General features: G+C 39.9%; 1 protein-coding gene across 1 annotated transcript; it reads left to right on the top strand.

Moving 5' to 3' along the window:
* Positions 1 to 1,601: 1,601 nt before the first annotated feature.
* On the top strand, positions 1,602 to 6,081 carry FAM241A (family with sequence similarity 241 member A). Its single transcript, XM_085309487.1, has 3 exons — positions 1,602 to 1,775; positions 2,144 to 2,182; positions 2,343 to 6,081. The coding sequence occupies exons 1-3, from the start codon at positions 1,602 to 1,604 to the stop codon at positions 2,586 to 2,588; spliced, it is 459 nt and encodes a 152-aa protein (XP_085165613.1). The 3' UTR covers positions 2,589 to 6,081.
* The last annotated feature ends 19,980 nt before the right edge of the window (positions 6,082 to 26,061 follow it).

Here is a 26,061-nt window from a genome sequence, read left to right as displayed (position 1 = left end):
CAGGCACGAACGTGTCTTGGTGCTTACTGGCCTGCTGAAGTGGGGCTCGTACGCCTCCTGCTGTCCTCCTTCCCAGTGCTCCACGGTTCCCGCCCCACACGGAGGCTTTCAGCAGGTTGCTGAGTACCATTAGTAATCCAGAGGCAAAGAAGCAGGGGTTTTCCAGGGTTCCCCCCCCCCTTTTTTTTTCCTCCTGTCCCCACTCGCAGCTGCACTGGCCACCAGTGCAAGGCTGACGCCGCTTCTCTAGCAAGCGCAGCGATGGCGCCTGCATCCACTGACTGCTTCTCTCCAAGTGCTCTGTCTGCAGCCACTTGGTGAACGCTGGGCCGCGACCTTCTCCGCAGTCTCGTTGGCGTGTGCTCCCTGTGGCCTCCGAGTGTAGGAAGCAAATGAATTCCATTCTTCTTCCCAGAATGTCCTTTCTCTTTTCCCTAACTGGTGGGATCGATAGGCCACTTAGGCTAATAGTACGGCACTTCTGTTTGTCTCCCTGCTCTTAGATAACAGAGGAATGAGAGTTCCTGCAATAACATTTTATTCCCATTGGCAAACACCCTGCTATTTGGAGTCCTCTGTGACTCACAAGGGAGGCTCTGCCTTTCTTGAAGAGCCTAATCCTGAAACACTGAAATTAAAGAAAAATTAATAGCAATTTGAATTATGAGCAGAATTAAAGCTAAAATGCTTTTTTCTTATGGGTTTTCATATTCGTAAAGGGCAGAAAGACCTGTGCATGAGAAACAATCTGAAGAGAGAAAAGGAGAGTTGCTGTTAATACACTAAATGAAATATAAATGTTTGCAAAATTTAGACTCTCATCTTTAGAAATGCATAATAATTAGATACAATTATGTAGGCTTCCTGCACTCCTCCCTTTCTGGGATTCACTACTATTCACCTATTTTAAAACAAAATTTGTATGAATAAGCAAATAACAGAAATACTTTCCCAGGCACACAACAGTGGCCGTTGTTGTTGTTGTTTTTAACCCGTAGCAGCCGTGGCACTTTAGCTAACCTTCATTCAGTTCAGAAGGTTCTGCATCGTGACCTCCAAGTCTGGTTCAGGAAACGTTCCCTTCCTCTGGTAGTCCTTGCTGGATGCTTTTCAGCTGGAATGAGAATTCACTTTTGCTACCAGCTCTCTAAAGCCCGTGCTCTGCCGGATGGACCTTGGGTGCCTTAGAGACACTGCTGCGTAACCACAGGAAGTAGAATGACTTTCTCCCTTGAAAATGTAACTGAAGATGTGCCTTTGCTTTGAATCCAGACCTAGACTAATTGCAAGCAGGGTTTACAGACAATTTGGTGGACCATCAGCTGACTGGAATATTGATGAGTAGCTGCTGCCTGTGCCTTCATTGCTACCTGATGGAAGGACTAGCGAACCTAAAATCATCACCCTGAAAGTGTGCTTGCCTTGCCATAGCCAAGCACAAGGTGATAAGGTTTGGTGCAAAGAATCTCTGAATGCTGAGGAGAGCGAGCTGTAATTTTAAGGTCTAATCTGGTTACAGTTTGTGTGTCGAAATAGTAACTCCAACTTGTCCTATTAATAATCCAGTGATGGATTATGTGTATTTGCAGTGATGTTCGAACATGGGATCTGCACCTAAAGATCTGCTTCGGCCTTGCCCCACTCTTGCCCCCTTTTGGGAGTGCTGGGGAGTCGCTTCCCCTCCGCCTCGTTTCTCCGTAGCACCGCTCGGCGCCTGGGTGGTCCTCGCGCCATTTCCCTTGCGTTACTTCCATTGCATTCTACCCCAAGTCAGGGTGGGTGTTTCCCCTCTACCCCAGTCTAATTCAGTGCCCCCCTTCTAGTGGTGATGGTATCCCTTTTGGTTTCCTGTGTTTTGGTAGAAAATCCCTAATAGTTTATGCTTAATTGTTCTTTACAGTTCTTGTGGTTCTCAAGATACTTGGGAAACAGTTTATAACAAATCTGCTTCAGTCAAATCCTCTGCCTGAAAACACAGACGTCTAATTTCATTGTAGTTGCCCTAGGGCACCACTGGTGCCTACGCTGGGCTGGCAGGTACGAAATAGGACCTGTGGGAGAGTTTTACCCTTCTACAGGGACATCAGGCAGGGAGACAAAATATTGTGCATCTTTAATGTCATTCCAGATATCCCAAGTCTAGACAAGTGAGCCTCACCTAGTGTCACTTGTAAATCACCAGGTGTGTAACAGATTCAATTGCTTGATTTAATGAATAGCTTCATTGCATGTATATTTTATTTTATGCATTGAAGTAGAAACAGATGAAACTTCTTCACATGAATCATAGCAATAAGAACTGATTGTCCAACATATTGCCTAATTTTGTCTTCTCTTTGCAGGTCCAGCATGAACAAAGAAACCACACTGCAGAACCTGTAATAGATGATTATAAAAAGATGGGGACTCTCTTTGGCGAATTAAACAAAAGCCTCATCAGAATAGGCTTCACAAGGATGTATTTTGGAGAACGGATAGTAGAACCTGTAATAATTATGTTCTTCTGGGTTATGCTCTGGTTTCTTGGCTTACAAGCTCTTGGACTAGTTGCTGTTCTGTGCCTTGTCATTATTTATGTGCAACAGTAACATTTTATAGATGCCTGTTGGAGTAGGTATTACGATGCTGTCACCATTTGAGTGGATTTGTATGTTTTACTTAAATGGGTGCTTTGAATGCTTCAAATTGTATCTTGCTGAACTTTCAAGATTTGGAGTGAGAGGGACTAAAATTATGTATTTTAGGCAAAGTCAGCAGGCCTACTACATCTTTGAAGGGTGAAAAAAAATGTTTGTAATACAACATTGTCCAAAGTAACGTGCTGTTTCCTGCACCCTTGGGGGCTTAGTCCAAGGGTTGTCTATTTTTTTTTCCCCCTCTCCAAATGTTCTCATTTTGTACAGTGCAAACTGTCTGGTTTAAAGTGGACGCTTGATGGAAGAATCTTTGCTTACTGCTGGGGCTTCTTGTATGCTGTTTGTAATCCAAATCTGCATAGATTGCTAGTTCATTGCTGAAAAGCCACGTCTACAGTATGGAGGCTTGCTAACGAAACTGCAGTGACAAACACCTTGTAAGGTGGATGCAGCTTCCCAACTTGAAAGCACCTTTGGTTAGTGTAGTTTATAGCAAGCTTTGCCCCAGGGAACAAGCTATGCCAGAAAAAATGCTTTTGTACTGGTATTAACGACTTCACACAAGGCTTCTGTGGTGGTTTAGGGCTAGGGAGGAATCAGCCCCAGCCTGTGTTGGCCAAATGGTCAAGTGCAGGTTTGCCTTGTTTGTGAATGCGTATGACTCCTACTGCTATTTATTTTTTCTTGCTGTCACTCCCCCCCCTTCTTCTGAAGATAAATATCTGGTAATTCATGGACTTTGTAGATGGATACAGCTGCAGTGTATTTGCTAGAGTATCGCCTACTTCCTCTGCGGCCTTGTGCACAAGCGTGAAGTGTCTCAACATCTAGGTAGGTACCAGGCCAGATCTGTTACTGCTCTCCTGACTCACTGCAGTATGGAGCTCAGACTACGTCGAAGCTTTGTGTTTATATAAGCAAATCGGGCGTATATCCTGTTGTAAGACAAGAATATAGTTGAAATCAAGTGGTTATTTTAGTAGTATTGCTTGATTTGTTTCCAGACTAGGCATCAAAAATGTGTATCTGTAGATGCATCTTATGAGCAAAATAGGTTGGAGAATAGGATATTCAGGAGGAGGTACAAAATACACTCTGGCTGCCTAGAAGCCACTCCAGGGAAGTGCTGTATATTTCAGAATGAGCTGAAAGCGTTCAATTAGAAGAAAACAGTATAATGAGGCAGAATCTGTACAAAATAGGCCAATTTAAATTTGCTGTACATTACTTTTAGTAATACTTCATTACAAACTTGACTTTAAACAAATGTATAATTTAATTCCTCAGTAAAGAGATGCAATATGTGAAATTTACATAAAATTACTTACGTTTCTGCAGTGATATTTTTAACTTTTTTGTACCAGCAGTGCTGAACAACTCAAAAGTTTTTATTTGAAAATGCTGCATCTTATCCAAAGACCTTTGAAATCAAGGGAAGCRTTTGTATTGTCCTGCAACTCGATTCTTAAGGCAGATTTTATGGCAACGCGGATCTTGTTGATTGCTGGGCTCTGTTCTGAGGACCTTTGGCCCCAGTCTTCACCACCTTTCCTATCACTGAAATAACTGCTATTCAGGGCAGCGAACAYGAAGGCCAAGCTCCTTTTGAAGTCCTTATGTGCCTAAATGTGATCTATAGAAAGTTCTTTCAGCTTTTGTAACGAATGGTAGGTGGATGCATAGTTACCTTCTGAGGAGCCAGGTCTCTTGTCCAAATCCTCAGATGTTTTCCGTGACATTTTCCGTGCAGCGGAGATGCTGCTGCATCAGCAGGACAGCCTGGATTGGAGCTGAGGCCGAGGTGTGCCTTTGGGCTGCAACCTGTGTTGACTGTCACCTAGTTAAACAGTTCTGCAGAAAACGTGGAGACGCTTGACAAGAGGAAGTGTGCCTAGGCACGAGCTGCTGTTACTCACAGCTGGAAGTGCAAAAGCAAAGACCACGTACACACCAAACTTGGGGGCAGGAAATCTGTATTCACAAGTGCCTAAGGGTAAACTGTTTTTATTTCAGATCCCTTGAAAAATAGAATCGCTGTTATACCTTTGCATATTCGTATAGTTACAATGGTGGGTTTGTGTGTTTCCTTCTCCTGTATAAGGACAGTACTGCAAAAACGTTTTGTCATTTAGAAAAAAAAAACTTCCTTTCTTCCCACTACCAAGTTACGGTTCAGAGGATCTCATCCAATTCCTTTTGTCTTGTAGGAAAAAAGTGTCTGTGTGAGGCACTGCTGCAGTAACGCTGTTGTGTAGAGACACGGTGTTGTGACAAGGCACATAGTGTTGAGGTGGTGCTTTTGCTCTGTACGCAAGGAACTGGGGAACAATGAGGCAAGGATGTGGCTGGCGAGACAAGGACACTGTGTGCAGGTCTGCTSTTATGGGCAGAGCTGTGATTATTTCACTCCTGAACAGTCATTTTGGGAATTCTTTTCACACTCGTGTTTGTAAACACATGAGCTATGGATCTAGCTTTTGGACTAGCATTGTGTATAATTAAGTTCTAATGGTTTCTCTTAAAGGTAACTATATCATTTTTAAAAATCTGACAAAATAGCCCTTTTAATGGAGTTAAGCTTGACTGAAAAAGAAAAAAAAATCTATTGCATGGAAGATCCCCTCAAGTTCAGGTATACATCTGTTTTGTTTCATGCATTCCATTATATATAGGAATTTGCATAGAATCATCTGTCCTAATTTCTGTGCTATGACTATACTTATATTTCTTTCTCCTTTACAGGAGAGGAAAGAGGAGTTAAGTGAAGAAGGGGACTGGGGTAGAGTTAGACCCAAGGAATTGAGAATGGAATGCAATGAAATGGTGCATATATGTATCAAAAGAAATCAGATTGTAAATGTGCATCATAAATAAGGAATAATGAGTGAACAGTCCTTGCACTGTTTTCTTCCTTCAATCTAAACTTAGTTCCAAGGCAGAGAAAGCACCAAGCATTCAAAGAATGTCCTTAGCTCAAAATCAGGTTAATTTGAAGGAAGAAAAAAAAATTTGACAATTTCCCATGTGTCCATATAATTAAATTTGATAATGTTGTTTATATTGGTATATGTGATTATTACTGCAATACTGAAAGCGCCTTTATGCATTTGTGAATAGAACTGTATGAAGGAATTATATCCCCTAAAATAAACAGTGTAAATCCTGTCAATCAATACAACATGTTAAAAGCTTTTTATATTACCTCTGTTTTTAAAGGATGGACTTTTCAGTACTGTTTCACACCTGTCAAATGCATAGATGTTTGAACAGATAAGAAACTCTACACACAAGAGAATTTTAGAAAGCCCTGTTTGCACTGAAAAATCATCACATTGAAATTATCCCTTTAAAAAAATCATGTTTCCTAAAAATCTCTGTATTAATTGTATAGAAAGCACTTTGTTATTCTTTCTAATAAAAAATGTTGTCATCAGTGAGAACTGAATTCTTTGTGGTGCTTTCTTTAAGGTTATTTGACTCCTTTTAAACTCTCATGGSAGACTCAGATGAAATACGGCAGCTTTCAAATATCCACTGAAATCAACTGAACTGATGCTGGAGAAATCGCAGGAGCCAATACCAACATTTGTGTTCCTACAAAAAGTCCCTACAGTGGCTAAATTAACTATTTCAGATCTCTGTGGTTGTGTATGCAGCAAGTTGCACTGAATTTTAAAAGTAGAACTAGACAATGTTAAATAATGGCCCCATTACAGTGTAAAGTAGCCTTTATCTCTTTTGCATCCAGAGCAGCTTTTGGAGGAACCAAAAGTGGTCAGGGCTGTGCAAAATACTTTAAAGTGACAATTGTTATGTCCCCAAAAGCTTTGGGAGCTTTTTTTTTTTTTTTTTTAATCCTTGCAGAGCAACACATGGTCCAATACAAACCCAATTCAAACTAGTTGGGTTTTTTTTTCCTTCACCACAATTCAGATGGGTGGTGGGTTTTTTTTTGTTTTTTTTCTTTGAGAGAGAGTGAGCTCCAGCAGATACTTAAATGTGTTTATGCTGTTCAATACACACAAATAGTTAAATAGTACAGGTTTTCTAAAAGCAGCCAATAATCCCTCTGTAGCAAAGTTGAATTTTGGTTCTTCAAACTCATACTGGTAGTCTTGCACCAAAATAAGTYAGACTTGTGTTGTATGTACGCAAGTTCAAGAATTTCAAGTTTTGAATCTAGCTGCAGAACCTTCTGTCTGCCTAAATTCTGTAGTAATGGCAGAGACCTTTATGTGATAGTTTTCATCCTGGGCTTTAGTGTAGATTTTGGCCTCTAGCACTGCCACAACTGATGGCTTCATCCCCTTCTCTCTCCCACAGCTGTCTCTAGGCTAGAACAGCCTCCTGCTGTGTTCCAGGTGCTGCTGCTTTTTTATTATTCAGTCTCCTGAAAATGTTGTTACCTAGGCACAAATTTTGTTTTCAGATGGATATTTTGGGTTTTTTTGACTTTGTACCTGCTTAACAGCAGAGAAAAAGAAATTGGAGAGAGGATTTTTAAAAATACGTTGGGGTAATCATTTTTCACTGTGCCTGTGTGTCAAACTGTGGTTTGCAATCGACAAGCGTCCAGAGAGTTGCAAAGGGCTAATGTTAGGTTGACACCTGAATTTTGAGAACAGAGGGGTCAAGCAGCCTGCAGGGACGGTTGTTGCATGTTTACACAGGCCAGGTGGATACCAACTTCCTTTAACTCTCAGCTACAGTTCACTTTCTTCAGGGTAATGTCTGCATGTCTGTTGTGTATGCAGTTACCAATGTTGCTTCCTTACTCGCTCTGAAGAAACTGAGCTTTCATCAACTCTGTTTTATACAAATGAACTAAACAGGGATGGAAAAGGAGAACTGGACTTACAGTAGTAGTTTTACCTGTGGTGTAAACTTGCTCTCTTCCTGAACTTTGGTCTTCAACTATCCAGATCGTGTTCTTGGTATCTTTCGTGCAGTTTGATGCTGTTTCTTGTCAAAAGTCTTTGCATCAGTTCCAGACGTTTTTTTTTCTCAATAAATGCAGAAGTGAAGCATCTGAATTAATAAATCCTTTTTCCCACAGAATGTATTGAAACACTCCCTCCCCAGCAATGGCACAGAGGGGTGCAAGGGATAATCTCCTGGTGACAGAGCTGCTCTTGGGGCAGCCCCAGATGAACTGTCTCCTTGCCAGAGTGCAGCCGACTGTCCAAGTGCGGGGGAAGCTCTCACCGGCCCACAGGCAGCAATGAAATGGCAAGAGGTCAGCTGGCGCGGAGGGGAAGGGCTGTTACACCACAGACCAAGGGATTTGGTCGGGAGATATCTGGGACAGAACTGTTACAGAGCTAAGTGTAGTGTCTAAGTTTTATGTTCACTAATTGTAAATTAAGTTCAGTTGTTTTGTGGCTTTGCATGATGCATCAGCTTGTGTTCAGAGTGAACACTGCTTATAACAAATGCTTCTAGAATATGTCTGAATCTCTCTAGACATATTTTACGTGTACTTTTTACTGTAGAATGCATTCTAAAGCCTGATGGGGAAAAGGGGCTCATCTTTCAGTCCTCATTTGAATGAGAATTTAATACATATGAGAAAGGAGCCAAATTAGTGTCTGAGAAACTGCTGATGCTTCCTGGTAGCTGCCTTTGCTATGTGGGTGATAAACGTACAAGAGACATGAGTTTACATGCTACCTAGAACAGTAAAGGAAAGCAATAATTTTTCTACCTTAATTCACAACAAATCTCTTACAAATAAATTATTTATTTTCTAATATAGTGGTCTTCCTCTAGGTGTCTGGAACATACTTCCCAGATACATTAACTCTATAGCAAGGAGATGAATTATTAGGTAAAAAAAAAAAAAATCCTTTGGGAATCCAAATTCTGTTCTATAGTGACAGGCATTGAGGACTCTTCTGCATTTAAATGAGATTTGAGCTCTTAAGTGCCCAACATGCTTTTGAAAGTTGAGCTTTGGTCTGTAAATTAATTGTTTCAAAGATTTTACCAAGTTATCCACTGAAACCATTCTTTCATTCATGTTTTTAAAAGCTCTTACTATCAGTTCAAAAATTTGGAGAGCCGCTTCTCTCCTAACAACGCTTGCTGGTGTGGGTGAATGCAGCCTGCACACACCGAATGCCAGGTCACAGCAGGGACTGSCATGCCTCTAACGCTATCTGGCCTGTGTCGCAAAGTCTGAAAGCAGTTTTCCAGTGTCTCTTTTACTGTCACGTTCTATATTCCTGCCTCTTAGAAGATGCTTGGCTAGAGCTGACAGCAGCCACGTACCTGATTTCCTCAGGCATTTCAGTCCTCCAAGCTCAGAACTTTCTCTCTCTGCTGCTGAACAGACTCTGCCTGTCTCCAGGCAGCTGAGCACCACGTAACTGTCCTTTCCGTGGAAATACGCTCCAACATACTGCATTCTTGTCCTGATCCTAATAAGATTAGGAAAAGCATGATGATACAATTTTCGTAAGAGCAAACTTTTATGCCTCTCAACTTTCCTCAGTACACATCTTCTGTGAATCCTCCTGTTGCGGAGAGGAAGAATGATTAACAGACTTGAGTCTTTTACCCATTTTGATGTTTCATCAGAAAAGAGAGCCAAATGCCTGCAAATGTTCAAAAATCTTTCTAAATTTTGGGTTCTACTTTCTTGATTCCATCTGCAATTAGAGAGAAAAAGATGAAAATACTTGACTAGGTTGTATTAGCAATGAAGCCTTCCTTGTCTCTTCCCACTTCAGAAATTATTACCCCAAAGTATTTGACAAGTAAGTACAAATTTCTGTTAACAAATTTAATTTTAACTTTGACTTCAAAGTCCCCATATTTTCTCATTCTAAATCATTAGCCATTGTCTTTGGGTATAGCTTTCTCTTTTAACATTTGTTTTGGGAGATCCTTTTTTTTTTTTTTTTTTTTTTTTTTTTTTTTTTTTTTTTTTTTTTTTTNTATGTGTATAATTCAGTGGAGAACAGACTGTTACACAATTTAGGGGTTTTGAACCTGCACTCAGCATGAGATTTCATCATTCTTGAGACTGGCCTACCATGTCAGCTGGGCTATTTTTTCCATCTTAGAATGTTTGGGGTTTACCTGGGCTTTACTGGCTGAGGGGGGAAGGGGGCAGACTTCTGTGCTTATAAGCGAGTAGATTTTAGAGTATAGCTAAGACCTGAGAGTAATAGTATTTATTTGTGCAGTGGTGGCTATCTGCAGTTTCCCGGGAGACTGAGCAGTGTGTTGCACAAACTAGCAGGTAAGCTAAAAAGCACTGACACAGAAATTCAGGTCTTCACAGGTAGCTGTGTTCTGCCATGAATACTCTGTCCTTCTTTTGTTACTAAAAAAAGTTAATATATTTTTAAATTAATTTCCAAATTTATTCCAAAGTCCTTAGATTTCCAAATTGGTAACACAAGTCCCCTTTGATGCTACAGTTCTCCCCTCTTTTTCTGAAAGCTTCCTGATCGCTGCCTTTTTGCCCCTCCCTGCAATCCCTGCGAAATGCTGACTATGAAAGGGAAAAAAAAAAATTAAAAAAAAAAAGCGTACCCATTCTTAAACTGAAGATCGTTGCTTCCACCATAGTGCTAGTGCAAGCTGTTTTCTCCTTTCTAAGTGCTTAAGATCTCTCCCGGGGAAAATCAGAAAGCATTTAACTCAGAATCAGCTCTGCTTCTCTATCATTATATATTCTGTTTCTTTTTACCTTTTTATTATTATTACTACTGTGTAAAAGCAGATCTCTGACAGAGCTTATTTGGTCCTACTGCTGCCTCCTAAATAACACCACTGAAGCCTGTGGAATTCCCTAAGGGAAAACTCTGTCCCTGCTGCCACATCTCGCTGCTTTTAGACAAAGTCCCCAGGGCCAAACTCAAATCTTATTGGAAGCAGCATTTCCATCCACTGGCACAGCTGTTGGTCTGTCTCTAACCATTTTTGTCCTCTTTATTCTCCATTAAGGATCTCTTGAGGACTTCCCCCACTGTAAAATTACAGCTAAGAGCAAAGGGTTTTTTTCAACCTATCATAACCTTCCCTGTTACACCAAGTAGTCAGGAAGTGTGCCAGAATTAGCGTGTTTAACTGTCATAGGATCTGCTAAGAACCCACTGAAGAAACAGTTTTTCAGAGTTTCCCATATAACATTGATTTTAGTAGTAATTTATTTGCTATATGCTTGGAGTTTGTATCCGATAAATATAGCAGTTAATTTTTGTCTCTGGATAATGTAGAGCTATGATATTTTCCACCTTGGAAAATTTTGTATTCAAATCAGGACTTACTGCAACCCTATTGTAACTCCTTCTGAAAGCTCTTTAGATCCTGGTGTAGATGGGGGATAGAGGGCAGTGGCATCATCCTGCCCCAAATAAACATCCTGGTGTCACCAGGGCTCCATGGCTGCATTTCAAGGCAGTGCTTACACAGGGGTGAGTCTGAAGCAAAGTTGCATCCTAGCTTTTCTGCACTCTAGGAAAAAGCCCATCTGGACTGTCTGTTTCCTGCAGGGAGCTGTTTGGACAGTTAACATGTTTTGTGACAGAAGTCACCTGAGTCTCCAGTGACCTTAAACAGGGGAGTCGCATGCTGCCTCTCCTCTGTCCTTCTGCTGGTGCCTAGGCAAGGATAATTTTGGCTCCTTACAGGACTGTAAAGCCTTTGCCTAGATTTCTGACTGATGGTTTATGAGGAATCCTTTGCCAAGTGCATAGTTGCATGGATTAAAATAGAACAGACTCTGAACTTCAACTAAAAACAAAAGTAGCGTAGGCTTCTGCCCTTCTCCTTTCAGACTTTTTAAATGAGTGTTTAGAATAGTTTCTCTTTCAGAAAAAGAAGTAGCATTTGAACTAGCCTCCTGTAAAAGGAGAATGCAATGAATCCTTAAATAATTCTGTTCATTCTACCTCTCATGAAATGCTGGGGTTCCATATATTTTACATTTGCCTGAAGAGCTGTGAAAGTTGAGTAGTTAGGGGCTAGCTCCTGTTCATAGCAGTGGCGGTGTTTCAGAAGCTAACACATGATGACAGTTGGGTGCGTGGGAGTGTCTCTTGTGCGTTTCTGAATCAAAGCTGTTTCATTGCCGAATTCTGAGAAGCATTTCATCTCGAGGAGGTGTATGCAGGCAAAAGAGCCCATGCCATTGTTACTATAAAAAGCACTGGAGCACTCCACTGAAAAATTAAACAGTCAACAATGCCATACATTGTGATTATTATCTTTGTTCATGTCTTCCTGTTTCAGTGATTTTATTATAGCAAAAACTTGCAAAACCATTCTAGCATTGCAGTTCACCGATGTATAATCTGTTACTTTCCTGTCTGGACAGTGAGCTGTCACACACACAAAAACTTTGGTAAACTTTGGTGTTACTGCTTTTAGGAGTCTCTTCTTCCTATTCTGCTAGTAGTAATATACAGATAAATGGAAGCTACTGTATTATTTAGAAGGTTGGCACTGTAGTCTGAAATGTCTTCACAGAGGGTTTAAAAGAGGATACTAACTGCAATCCCTTAGAAAGTTCACATAAGCTGTGAGTTGTAACATACATCCTCCATCATACGCTCCTGGGAAGGTGCATATAGGAAAGTCCCTGAACTGTGCATGGCACTTTCCTGGCTCCCATTCTAGATCTTCTCATCAGTGCACCAACACATGCAGATTTGACATGTATAAGCCAAACTGCAAAATTTTTCTAGTACCTAGAGAACTCTTTTAGTGCCTTTCTACCTCAGCTTAATCACTGTTTTCTCCAAAAATGAACAACTTCAGAGCATTTGTGAATACTATGGGATTTTTAATATGTTCCTGTGGACTCAGAAAAGCCATCTCTATTCCTCAGAGGGGCTCCCTATTTGTTTGTTGTGAGTACAGAGTGGGAACCAAGCTCTGCAATAGGGTTAGCTTGTGCTAAGTGTGGAGAGCATCATGAAAGCAGTTTAAATTATTTATGTGCCTCATGGCTCACTTTTCAGCATATCTTCAGCAAGCACAGCTTATTTGAGCCTGATGCTAATCAAAATGAGGCTTTTCATATGTGTGAGTCTCCTTTAAAAAATGAAACAAAAATAGCTTAAAACTTTTTCCTGTATTTGGCTTTTCTAGGAAACCTAGCACATTTTTATCTATTGCTTGTGTTTTCTACTTTGCCTTTTGAACAGTGAAACTGTTGAACTGATCACTTGAAGACTAGACTCCTCAGAGTTAGCAAAAGGCTGTTGTGCTTTTCTAAAATTGCTTACTTCAGACTTCCCACACATCTGCTTTATGTATTACTTCTGTAATAGAAAACCTATCCTTATTCATAAAACTTGATAAAAATACAATGTGAATGTATTTGTTAGAACCAATGTATTTTCAATAACTGATTTTTTAGGCAGAAGAAATGTAGCAGATCTAGTCTACCTGTAAATTAGTATGGTATTTATACAATACGGGAATAAGATGGTGATAAGTCAAATGGAGATGAGAGAAACAAAGGAAAACTATCAGACTGGAAGAAATTTTATAGAATTCCTCAAACTTGGTCTGTATACCTATCTTGTTTATAGTTTCAATAGTGATAGTGATACAAGAGTTAGGAATCTCATAAAGTTACCGAATCAACAGGAGGGAGTATCAGAAGGTTATGCAAGAATACCATGGAGTTAAAGCTAGAGTTTAAAAAAAAAGGGGGGGGGAGATTAAATATCATTGTATGATGTTGAAGATCATACACTCCTGAGTTCATAAGAAGGCACTCTGACAACTCAGCTGCTGAAAAAATGACATAGGAAGAAGGACATCTGTAGTTTTAGCTGAATACAGAATAAATAGGAACCAAGACAAGCTTTCAGAGAATATCCTACGATGTACTGGAAGATATATTTTTACAATAGATTATGTCATTGCACTGAATTTTGTTCATTTTGTTTATTTTTTAAGAAAAATAACAGCTTAAACTGGATCTGATACAGGGGAAAGTTAATGGAAATGAAAATGTTATGGAAGCTGGCTTGTTTACCACAGTAAAAAGAAGTCAGAGAACAAAGCACATGGGGAAAGAAACACTAAGTGAAAGAGTGATGTTGACTAAAGATTAATTAGGTAAAAACTGGCTATTAGTAACTTTCGTCTGGGTATTAGTAAAAGATTTCAAACCTTCATTTAAGTAAGATACTGAAGCAGCAGGATCAAGAATTACAAGATTACAAGAAGAAATGTAAATAACTTTAGGATAAAGGTAGATTGTTTCCTAAAGATTGTATCCTAAATAGGATAAAGCTTGATTGTTTCCAAAAGAGTTTACATGAGATGGCTGACGGCAGTAGGGGAAGCCTGGACTTTGACTCAAGCAAATTTCTTCCAGTTCTCTGCTACACGTACAACTGAAAACTGGTCTGCGTTTATCTTGTGCTCTTCCAGAGAGGGCAGTGCAGGGTGGCAGCATCTAGGGTGGCAGTCTAGAGAGGTTTGCCTTTTTGCTTGTTTCCCTTGTTCTGGTTGTCAACACACTGCAGTACTGTATATCATGTGAAGAGATTATCTAACCTCATTCTTTGTGCTGACTTTGGTTGGTTTAACTGAAAGATTCATTCTTAAGATAACGCAGTTTATAATTTGCTTAATACTGTTGTCTGTTTCCAAATATCTGATTTCTCCAGCTTGGAGCCAAGGAAATTAAGTATTACTTCCTATTGAAAAAACAAACTGCTATGATCTGTATCAGAATCATTGAAGTAGAAGGAAAAAAGGCATTGAAAACATGAGGCTCTTCAAGTCCAGTTATTGCTAAATTCTGCTTGCTAGCTTTTTGTTTGCTCAATAAACTGCACACTGTAGCAATGTGTCCCCAGCATCCTGGGTTGGGCATTCAATTACTTGTGACCATAAAAGCTGATAATCTCTTGGCCAATGATGCGAATAACACTTCCCTTTTCAGTTTAACAGAAATTGCTTAACAGTTACAGAACTTTCCTCCCCTTTCATGTACAGTTCAGCAACCCATAGATGCCTGGGTAGAAGCAGCCTTTCATGAAAGTAACAGTATAATGAAGACCTTTTCAGCTCTTGTTTACCCGTTGAAATCTAACCTCAGTCACCAGGAAAACCACAGCTGTTACCTCAGGGCTTATTGTAGGCTTCTGCAATTGGACTAAATAACCTAAACACAGTTACTAGTCAGTAAATGTGTAATTCAAAAAGCAGCTGTCACAGGTGGCATTATTTGATGTACTTCATCATCTAATGAGCACCCCTCCCCCCACACACACAAGAAAAAAAAGCTTTAGAAAAACACGGCTACTGAGTTCTCGTTTAAAAGGAGAGAGAGTCCAAAGATTCTTTACTTTTAGACATATGTATCAAATACCTCTGATAGTAACTCCTCTTTACCTTTGCTGATGGAGGAAAGCTTGGCTCTACTTCCCCTTCAGTAAAGGGGGAAGGAAGACAGGTTTATATAAAATAGATTAAGTAAGGGAATCTCAAAGCTAAGTGGGATCACATTCCAAGACCAACAAGCTTATACTACTTCTACCTGCAAATAGTTTCCCCTTCTCACTGGTGTACTTTTCAGAGCACACATCTCTCTGGAAAACATAAAAAAGAAAGGCAGAACTGTACACCAAGCTTGTTGTCAGGTGTGGTTAAAAACATGTATGTATGCTCACTTTAAAAATATGTACATCCCTGTTTTCATAGATAAAGACAATAAACTGAAAAGATATAATTTAAGAAATTTAGTTCCAGATAATGTACTAGAAGTGTGCTACTATGTCAACATAGGCAGTATTATGCAGGATGATCAGTAAGCTCCCATGGGTGGAAGTCCACTACCTAAGGCCCTAAGTCCACTACCACAGAGACCTATTGATGATGGCAGGATATGTTATTATTTACTTTCCATTAGTACCTACAAATCTCTATGTATTTGATGCTGAAAACCGTGTTATAAAAAGTAGTATCTATTTCTAAAGGCTTATCTCTAAAGAAATGAAAAAAAGTCAAAGGGTAGAAAAAAAGTGTTCTTCTTAAGGAGGTTTGACCTGTGATCATGGAAAAGGAGTCTGTGGAGAGCTGAGAACTGAGCATCAATCTCCAGAGATCTGGTTTAGTACCTCAGCTCAATGATCCATGATCCTTTGTAGTACTGGTTTCCCACTCTTGGGATTCCTCGGGAGGCTCAAACTTCAGGAGTTAATACCAGAATTTGCAAAGAGTCTGCAGTGACTCTGAACTCAGCCCATTAACAAATTATTGGGCTCAGTTCCAATAAGAGGAATAAATATTCCTACTGGCACAGCATGAATATTCCAGGATTAGCTGGTTAGAAGACACTTGCTCAGCTGCTGAATTTGCTGGGCATGTACAGCCTGGACTTTGCCTGCTTGGTCAGTCATGGAAGGATGCTGGGCCCACTGCAGAAAGGAGCACACTAGCACCCAAGAGAAGTCTTAGTCCTGTACAGATGGCTGTTTCAGATCTTCCAGCGGAAATACCTAGAAACAAGTTTTAATGCACTAATGGAAAAATCATTATCTTGTGCATGGGAGTCTTACTCAAAGATGCAGTTCTTACTCAATAAACAGGCTTGAATCCCAAGATCTGGTATTAGGTAAAGTTGTACCCCCTCAAAGTATCAGCCAGTGGGATTTGACCCAAATAAATGAAGAAATGGTGCCAGAGGTTGTGATATGGTATAAAGTAAAAGAAATCTGACATAACTAACTGAAGAAATAGGTACCCTTTCCTAACTGATGAATACGACAGGGGCTTGCTTTCCACAGCTTAGTGCTTCACTGAAAAGTCATCACAACCATGGCTGTGGCACAGTCAGTGAGTTGTTCTGCATTATCTTTTTCAAGAGAGTCCAGAGAGTATGATGGCACAGATATGGCATACATAATGGCATAGATAACTTCCCAAGAGCTTGAGGTCCCCATCTAATCTGATTGTATTATCATATAAATATTTAATGAATTTATACCATCTTTGTGAATCTAACCATATCTGCAGTCATCGCTGACTCTAAATGAGTGATATAGAACATACTGAATATATGGCTGGAAGAATTTTTTTGTCTTCAAAATCAATCAGATATGGGAGAATCAAACATGCTCTCTAATTTTCATTACTGTGTTTTTTTGACATGAGATTCTGAAAGCTTGGTGTTTCTATGTAGGTTGCTACATACGTACTGATAACACTTTCTTCACTCTGAAAAATGCCATGTTGCCACGCCATTTCTAACAGAACACCTGTTTTCTTTATTGTTTCCCATTTACTAACTGGAAAGGATGTTACTAAAAAGTAATTCTCGTGCCACTGGAAAATCTTTAACTGTTTAAAAGTTACTCATAAAAATCCTAAAGAACAAGGTATTTGTCCTAAGATGATTATTGTAAGAGATTTTTTTTTCTTGAAATACACTAAACATAGACTCTTTTCCAGGGGGACTCTGTTGCTAGGTGATCTGTCCCCTGATAAATCAGTTCTGGGAAGGAGATGATCTATTGTTTAAAGTTACAGAATTTCAGTGATAGAGCACTTAACTCAGTGACCAGCTAGTGTTTGTGCTAAACAACCAATATTTATAATTCTGATCCAACAGGCAAGTGAAGGAGCAAAAGAAAACACAGAGCCCGATGACCACATCTGTCTGACACAGACATATACATATACATAATGGACCCAACACTGAACATTGAAAAGGATCCCTAGCGGTGCAAGAGAATCCCAGAATTACCACATTCAGTAAGTTGTCCAGCTAATCCCCTCGTCTGACAGTGGCTCTCATTAACAGTTTAATAATCCTCTTGGATACTCTTGGGCTCTTAGTAAAACACTATGTCCTGTCTTTTTTGCCCCCATGATTGTGTAAGACATGCATAACACATTATCAGATGCACATAAATTAAATATTTGTGCATGTGCTCTATACAGCCTGACTGTGGCACTGAAAATAACAATAAATTAATATCCTTGTCAAAATAAAACAGACTAAAACATGCAAAAAGAACAAGACGAGGTGCTCTTTGATGATTAGTCATTCCAYTCTGTTTGCCTCACTGATTCCAATCAGTGTGTGCCAGTTGTCTCAGACACAAGTTTTACTGAACAGTTATGCTGCTCAGTAAAAAAGAAAATAAGCCATTTTCACTGCCACTGGACAGTGAAAATTCTCAGCTCTTTTGTTGCTATGATATAAATGATGCAAGTCTGGAGCATACTTATATTTAAATATTTGGAGAACATTACTTTTTCCATTGGATCTTGTGTGTTGCTCACTTTCTGTAGAAGGTCCATAAAGGTGCCAGGTGCGCAGTGCAAACACATCAGCAGAAGCTGCATATTGCCTCCTTTCATAGGACTTACTTTAAACAATATATTCAAGAGTAAGAAGAGAACCAATTCATGCCCATGACTGCTAGAGAAATGCTGCGGTATCATCAAGCCCACCAAAAGCCCTCAGGTAACTGTTGTAAGACAAAGGAGAAAAACACAAAAAACACTTTTATCACAYCTTTTAAGTGTGTCTTGCCTGTCCCCAGCTACCTACTTGTGGGAGAAAAAATCTGAATGTGCCCTAATAGCAAACCTGCAATTTAAAATAGTAAGTATACATGTAAGTTTACAATTTAAAATATGTACTATATGCACATGCATATATATTTATTATCTCGAAAATGGTGTTTTAAAATGAACATACCAAAAAGCACACAAACTATTTGATCTGTCATACTTATCTCTCTTTCATTACTTTTAAGTGTCTAGGAGCCCCTCTACTGGACTAGGATCCTATTGCACTGTCCAGATATAAAAAGACAGGACTGACCTCAGATGTAGTTTTTGTTTTGCTTCATGTGCTTTAAAATATCACGTAGAAGACTACAAAAGTGCCGGTGGCAATAAACAACTAGGTGTTCCAGTCCAGTACAGGTTTCTTCAATCTACCCACTGGGTGCCTTTGAAGAGCCTATCTTATTATCTAATAAATGGCACTCCTGAAAGACTAGAGATCTTCACAGTGGTTGCTTGTTTTATGGAAGTTGTGACATTGTTAGTGTGAACTTATAATTTTGAAAGCTTGGCTGCTATAAGACCCCACTGCCAACACTGAGGGAGATGTGGAGCAGTTGCCAGTGTGTTGTGTGACCCRATGACCTTCAAAGGAGTTGTCATCAATAGCATTATTTAAAAAGCTATCCTGGGATCATTGTCTCACAGTGAAAAGGAAATTGCAGCATCCATTTTTACACAATCCAGCTCCAACAGCAGGTTCAGAAAGGCATCATTACTGCTTTAGGTTAGCTCAGAGGATGTTGTCATGCTCTATATTAGGGAGGTGATGAATTATAAGTGACACTACACTTGCCATTTTTACCTTGGGGAATTTAACTGCATGAGGAAGTATCCTAAGGTCTAATGCACGAATCCTAGAAATGATTGTCAAAAATGTAATACGTAGCATTACATTTTACATTCATTTTATATTAAATGCTTCTTCCCAGGCCATACGTAATAGGAGTGCCATTCCAGCATCAAACCAGTCACTACGCAGAGATCCAGTTTTACATTCCACAGTAAATTTAAATTGCTGGGCTCCCCACTATCTATGTACCCTGAACTGAGAATTGTGTTCTTTTCCACATTCTTGCTCTGCTCTTTGTCTTCCAGATGCCACATATAAAACTCCTACATTTGCTGTTGTCAGCACAGTTTAAATACTGGGAAATTCCATTCCATCGAGGCTGCTCTCCACCCTTAAAATTAATTCTCTTAAAAACATTTAGTGCCAGTTTCTAACTGCCTGTAAGTGAGAGGCGGAAAAATGTTCCTATTTTAATCAAGAACACTGTGTCCAGGGTCTTTCAAGTTCATACTATTAGCAAAAAGGCTTCAGTATAACTTCCTATAGACAAAACCAAAGTGAGTATCAGTGCCTTGAGAAAAAGTAGTTTGCAATTAGGGCACAATAAAACAACGTGTTCTGACCAAAGTAAACTGCAGGTAAGTTGGTTCAGTTGCTTGTCCATGCCTCTCTCTTGCTTCTTCAATTTTGCTTGTTAAACTGTTTGTGTGACTTTTTTTGTGCTGATTCTGTGAAAGGATCCAGATTAATGAACTGCTGGAGATGATAACAATTTAACCCAGACCTATGGCAGCTAGAATAGTTTAACTGGCTATACCCTCATGATATCCCTGATTGGCTTTCAAGATGATGATAGGGTTATTTTTGAATGTCTTGAGAAAATTCCAGAGATCTCAGAACTAGTGAGCTCACCTTTTATATCATTAAAAAAATAGTTAAGAAAAATACTTGTGAGAAGGCTTCTGATCTGCAAGAAAAAAACAGCCTGTACTGGGGATGCAAACGTGCAAGAGAAATTTGAAATGGGTATTTTTAAAAACAGGCCCAAATTCTGCTTAAAGCTGTTCCCTAAAAATTAACAGACCTACTTCAGTTTTGTACCCAAAATGCTGATTGAATGTGATCTCCACCTTTTTTTGTCTTTCTTTTTGGTCCCTAAAACTTCCTTTGTTCCCCATTTGCTTTCTAGAATAGTTGCCAAGGTATCAGGAAGACAGGGATAGCGACAATATAAATTGTGAGCTGATGGTGTAAGAGATGCCTGCTTCCTTTCTAACAAAGCCTGCATATGAGAATACCCAAGACGTGTTGGAATTGTACTTTGGCTATAATGAGTAAAAATGCCTTATAAGACATTTTCTTTCAAGATTCTCTAAAGCTGTGGTTTCTTAAAGCCATTAAGTCATAGAAAGAACAAATCACTAAGAAATCTTATTTTGGCAAGAAAATATGCAGTGGGCAGAGTGCCAAGATTAAAAAAAAAAGTGAATTCATTTAATGAATGTTCTGTATCTGAGCAGCTGTGTGCTGTTGCGAGGCAGCTTGTGTTGCTAAGACTGTGGCAATGCTAAAGGTGGAATAATTTGCTTTAAAATGGATGTATGTATTAGTGCCTATGCTGTGCATTGTATTTTAAGTATTTAAGTAATTAATTGTATTTAACTTTCTGCATATATTGCACAGAAGTTAGCATTAGGCATGTGTGTAACCCATTTATTTCAATAAAGGCTACTTATGGCAAAGTTTAAACATGTACATGTGTTTACAGAATGAGGCCTACATCTGATGTAGGACCACTGAAAGAGATGGCAACTGATGTAGCAACCCATGAAGGTGAGCAACTGAGATTTTTTGCTTTACGCACATTTTATCTTGCTGTGGATGTGAGTGGCACAGCAAGGTTCATGTGAAAGAAAGCAATCTAATAAAACTCAAAAACTGTAACTACAGGAAGAAAGAAATTTGTGTGGCTATTCTAATCAGGGTATTTCAGAAACAATGGTATTCCGTTTAAAATGAGTTGTGGGAAAAAGAGAGAAAAGCAACATGAATGAAAGTTTAGTTACAGACTAGGAATGCCTGTTCAAAGGACTGTGAAGCTGTGTAACTCCTACCCCCTTACTCAGTGGGAAAATGTCATACCCCACTGTCATCATGCAAGGGCTTAGCCACCCTCCTTTCTGTTTTTCCAAGCAATTCTTAGACATCTCTTTCCTCAGTCATGAGAGCCTCAGCAAACATTTTCAGGAAAGGTAATGGAGCTGTTCTATGTTACTACTCTGAAAGGAGGGAAAGACCCAAGGGCATTGCTCATAACTAGCTAATTTATGCAGGACTGCCATTATTTTTCATAAAAAGTTTTCTAACGATGTGTGGTGAAAGTCMTTGCTTTCCATTCTTATTATAGATCTATCTATTATCTCAAAAGTCATTGGAATAACTGACAGATCTAGAATTCTACAAATTCTGCAAACCTTTGACATTTTAATTTCAGGAACCATGTTTGGATAGGGTRATTTTTCACTTGCTCTGTCTTCATGTAAGTAATATTTTGTTAAAATCTACAGTCATCCTTTCTCAGAGTTAAGGTTAAGACAAGGTATTACAGTGTGCACTTCACAAAGGTTATAAGTTGCTTTTGAACCTTTCTTTAAGTTACCCTCTCTTTTTTGAAGATAATTGATTTTTTTCATGGTTGTTTGAACTTTTCCTTGGCCTCATCTTGTTAGAACTTATCTCCTCTGTGGCTTTCATACCACTGAAGACTGACTTTGTTTTGATGAACTGATTGTTCTTTTTGTTGCTGCTGTGTTGGGTGGATGGACGGACAAGTTAACTGTCATGGGGCTTTCTACAGCTCCTTTGGTTCAAAATAGTTAGTAACTAAGATTTGGTTATTAKTACTGTTTTCCTTAACATTTTTCTTTTTAACTAGAGGTTCTAAAAACAATGGACCTAGTCAGGAATTGTGCTTGTTTAGTTATAATCCTGATGCCTCTGTCAAATTCTACACAGTCCAGTATCAGTATAATAGCTATGCAGCCAGCAGAGTATAAATGATATGGTACAAGACATAAGGTTGAATTGTACTGTGAACTGTGGCCTATATTTCACAGTCTAGGGTAGTGTGGAAGAAAAGGTCTCCATTGCTCTGAAGAAATTTATGAATGCTTGTCAGGCTTGACTACTCCAACATTTGTCTTTGGAGAGGAGCTGTATATATTTCACCAAAGCGTTAATTCCACAGAAAATAGCATCATGAACATCATATATTCCAATAATCCTTTCTGAAACCTGTATCGTATTTCTCTTGAGTCATGTTGATCTGCATCATCTTCCATAATTCGTGTCTGATTGCTTTTATTTTTTTCTTCACACTTGTTCTCACTTCCTTGCTGTCACTGTAATGCTCCTTTCAAAACTGACCTCATATTTCCAGGAAGAAAAATCAGAGATCACTTAGCATTATTTTATTATATTCCTCCTACCCTCTACTGCTCATCATTATTGTAGGAGTTGCCTTCTCTGGGTCCCAGCATCCGTTCACCACTGCTAATAGCTACCTAACATGGCAACCAATTAACTTTTTCACTGCTGAGATACCACTTCTAGTACCTCTCACATTAAATGAAAGGTGCTAACAACAACTTTAAACACACAGCAGACCTCAAAAAGGCATTTTGTCAGTGCAGATAGTTTTTCAGTTTTTCTCTTTTAAATACCAGCAAATAATTCTGCTTCCTCTGCTTGACCTGTCTGCCCAACAGCTTCATCTGTAGCTGTAATTCTACCTGGAGAACTTCCATACAGTTGTTGCCTATTATAAAAGGATGCTCCTTGTTGGTAGCATCTATATGGTACCTTCTGACAATGTATGTCTTTCCTCATGAAGAGTCACAGCCATTCCATAGTCACATAGGCCATGTTTGTTTTTTGTGACTGTACATTAAATATCCTTTGCTTGTTATGAAGAAGATAGGTACAATAACCAGGAAATGTTGCAGGAAGAACATCTCTCTCTTTTCTTTGTGCCTTCAGCTGTAATAAGATGAAAGAAGCTTATAAAAGAGACGACATAACAGCACTTGAGTGGCCTAACTAGAGACCAAGGGAGACATAGGAGAGGGGTAAGGGTAATTGGCTGAAGAGTGATTACAGAATTTCCAAGAATGGAGTGCTCTGGCACCAATCTGTTAAATTTAAATTTATGGAAGATAAATGAGATGACATAGGGCATAGCACTACTTTTCTGTGTCCCCAGTATATGCCTGTCTTGTCTAGCTGACTTATCAAGATCCTTTCACAGAATCACAGAATGGGTAAGGTTAGAAGGGACCTCTGGAGATCATCTAGTCCATTTCCTATCCGAGCTGAGGCTGATGGTTGTGGACTGATCTTGTAGACCAGATTGCTGGTGACTTAGCCTTTCTCACTTGTGGGCAGTGTCCAGTGTCAGTGGTATCTTCATTTATCCATGATTCCAGCCTCTTTGCTGCTGTTTGAGCGTACACAGAAGTAATACAGTGGGTTTTTGTTGTTGGTGGTGGTGGTGGTGGTTTTTTTTTTTTTTTACTGTCAGCCCCTAACTAAAAAATGTCAAGAATTTCTTTTGATTATAGTGGGGTTTTTTCAGTGATCTGTATGTGTACATGTGTGTATCTTCACTGTTAATTTATGATGATGTGTTTCTGTGTGGTGCTAAAGCACAGATACTGAAGGTGGTGAAGAGTGAGTGAGACATCTTGCTAAATCACATAGTACCAGTGCTCCAGATGTATCTGACAGTCTGTTAGTATCTGAATGACATTTACTGAGGTCAATCTTGATACATCGACAGAAACCTTTTTCTCCTTTATAATGTGACGCTTGTGGCCAACAAGAGCCTTGAGTTGGATTCCTCTCCCCAAAGAGTGATTACTGGCAATTGATTTTGATATTGGCCTTTGGAACCAGGCATCTTTTTCTTCTTTTAAATGCAGCTAACTGTGAACTCTTCTATCTTCCATGGTGAAAGTAAGGGACATCTATGAGGTATCCCCGAGGACACCTGAGGAGTTTTAAAGTCACTAGTCAAAAGAGCTTTTCCTGTGAATTAAATCAGTAGTCTTGTGGTAACAAAAAACATGTATCTAAATCAATAAATATTAACTGGATAGGTTTCATTTTCTAAGTATCTACAATGTAAGTTAGACATTTTCAGTACTTTGAGCAGAATCGGACTAATGTGATTTCTGTCAATGCAGATTTTGGATCCTTTGGATTTGGGGCAATTGCATTTATTTTATGTATCACATACCCTGTTATACTAAGTAAAGTGTGCATGTGTTGTGCACCCTCCACATCTTGTTTGTCTTAGAGTAGTTCTCAGAGCTGTTCATTTAGAGAATGTCAACACAGTAACAGTTCTGATCTTGCTTTTCTACTTTGTTTGCCAAAAATTTCAGATATCATAGCATCAGACAGAATCATCCATCATAATTTTTAAAATGAATCCTCAAGTAAGGTAAGGATAGCACCTGTCCTTTAGATCTTACTTTTTAGATTACTCACACTAGTCATTTAATATCCTTGGCAATGAAGTATCCAATGACTTAGAGGAGTTGGGAATGAAATAGTTTGGTGTCCTGAATGATCTTTCCATTCTTTGGAATTACAAAGCTCTTGGGTTTTTTTGTTTTCTTTTTTTTCTCCTTTTTTAACAAGGAATTTTTGTTAACATACAGTTATATGCCAGGATCCACAATTTTACAATATATCATACTTCATCACAAAAAAGAAGAGAAAAAAAATCACACCTGGTGGTGTGTGGTGGTGGGGATAGATGATCATGAGATGTTTCTGCCTTCTGCCCAAGGCAGAGGCGTATCATTTTGCAGTGAGTAGACTTTTTTCATTCTGTTTTCACAGATAGAACCTAACCAACAATTGCTTCTCCATTTTGAAAGATTTCACCTTTGTTTTTTGCAGGGTTTTTCTACTGTTAGTTTACATTTGCACAATACAATGCAATCATGTCTCCCTCACCTTGTCCAAAGCTATGTTTTTCATTTTATCCTAAACCTGGAAGGAAATAAATACCTTAGTGACATGCTTAGTTTTTAACGAAAAGATCCTTTTGTAAGTTTGCCAAGACTTTTTTCTTTTTTTGCACCCCTGAGCAATTTTAACATTTGAAAGAGTCTGTTTTCAGGAAGTTCTTCCAAGTTTCTTGAAAAACAACATCTGGCAGAAAAAGACCTACAGTAACTGCAGTTCTGAGAGATGAATTGTAGTGTTAGCTCAATTCTTTATCTGCTTGCTTTGGTCAGCCAAGAGACAAGTCAGCCAACAAGTCTGCAATGGCCCACATGCCAACAAGCTGCCAAGAGTAGTGCAGTCTCGTAAGTAGCTGGTGGCTTAAACAGGAGCAAGAGTGAGTCCCATGATATGGCATGATAATTTTAGGATGCATGTATGTCCCACCAGTGCCTGCGGAAGCAGGATCGGAGGTTACTGCAGAACACAGGAAACGTTACAAACCCAGAGGGAATCGAGCTGCGTTAGACCAGGCCCTAACACCTTTGTTCATTCCCAGGTCTCTACTGCTTAAGGGAGCTTTCGTGACCGGCTCTGCGGCCGAGCAAACAGTACCTGCGTGAACGAGGGGAAGCCGGGCGGGGAGCCATCGCCGGGTGAGGAAAGCCCCTTCCCCCTCGGTCGTGCAGCTGCAGCCAAACGCGATAAAAAATTGCTCCTTCTTTCGCAGATGGAGCAGCCAAGCCCAGGSCGGGCGCCCGGGGAGGTGGGCGGGCCGGACACCTCCCCCTCGGCCCGGGCTTGGCCACCGCCCCCTCAGCGCCCGGGAAGGGGCGGGCCGGGGCGGCGCCAGCGCCGGGCATGCGGCGTTGCGCCTGGCGGGGGCCTCGGCGTCTCTCCGGCAGCGGCCGCCTCTCTTCTCTTCCCTTCCCTTCTCTTCATACCCGGCCCCCCACTTCCAACGGCTCTTCGCGGCCGTTGATGCCGCGGCCGTTGGGCGGCTCGCGCGGCGCCGGGCCCGTTCGAATCCGAGCTGCGGGCGCGCGCGCGGCGCCAACG

This window comes from Rhea americana, unplaced genomic scaffold (genome assembly GCF_003343005.1).
Source record: "Rhea americana isolate MKP2758 unplaced genomic scaffold, rheAme1 scaffold_106, whole genome shotgun sequence".
Taxonomy (NCBI): Eukaryota; Metazoa; Chordata; class Aves; order Rheiformes; family Rheidae; genus Rhea; species Rhea americana.
This window is presented reverse-complemented; position numbering and strand designations above follow the sequence as displayed.

What these genes read in the sequence shown, in the direction of transcription:
- FAM241A (XM_085309487.1), top strand. Translation starts at nt 1,602, where the DNA reads ATGGGATCTGCACCTAAAGATCTGCTTCGGCCTTGCCCCACTCTTGCC. An exon ending in GCATTCTACCCCAAGTCAGG is followed by an intron (nt 1,776 to 2,143) that starts GTGGGTGTTTCC and finishes TCCCAAGTCTAG; the next exon opens with ACAAGTGAGCCTCACCTAGT. An exon ending in TGTCACTTGTAAATCACCAG is followed by an intron (nt 2,183 to 2,342) that starts GTGTGTAACAGA and finishes TTCTCTTTGCAG; the next exon opens with GTCCAGCATGAACAAAGAAA.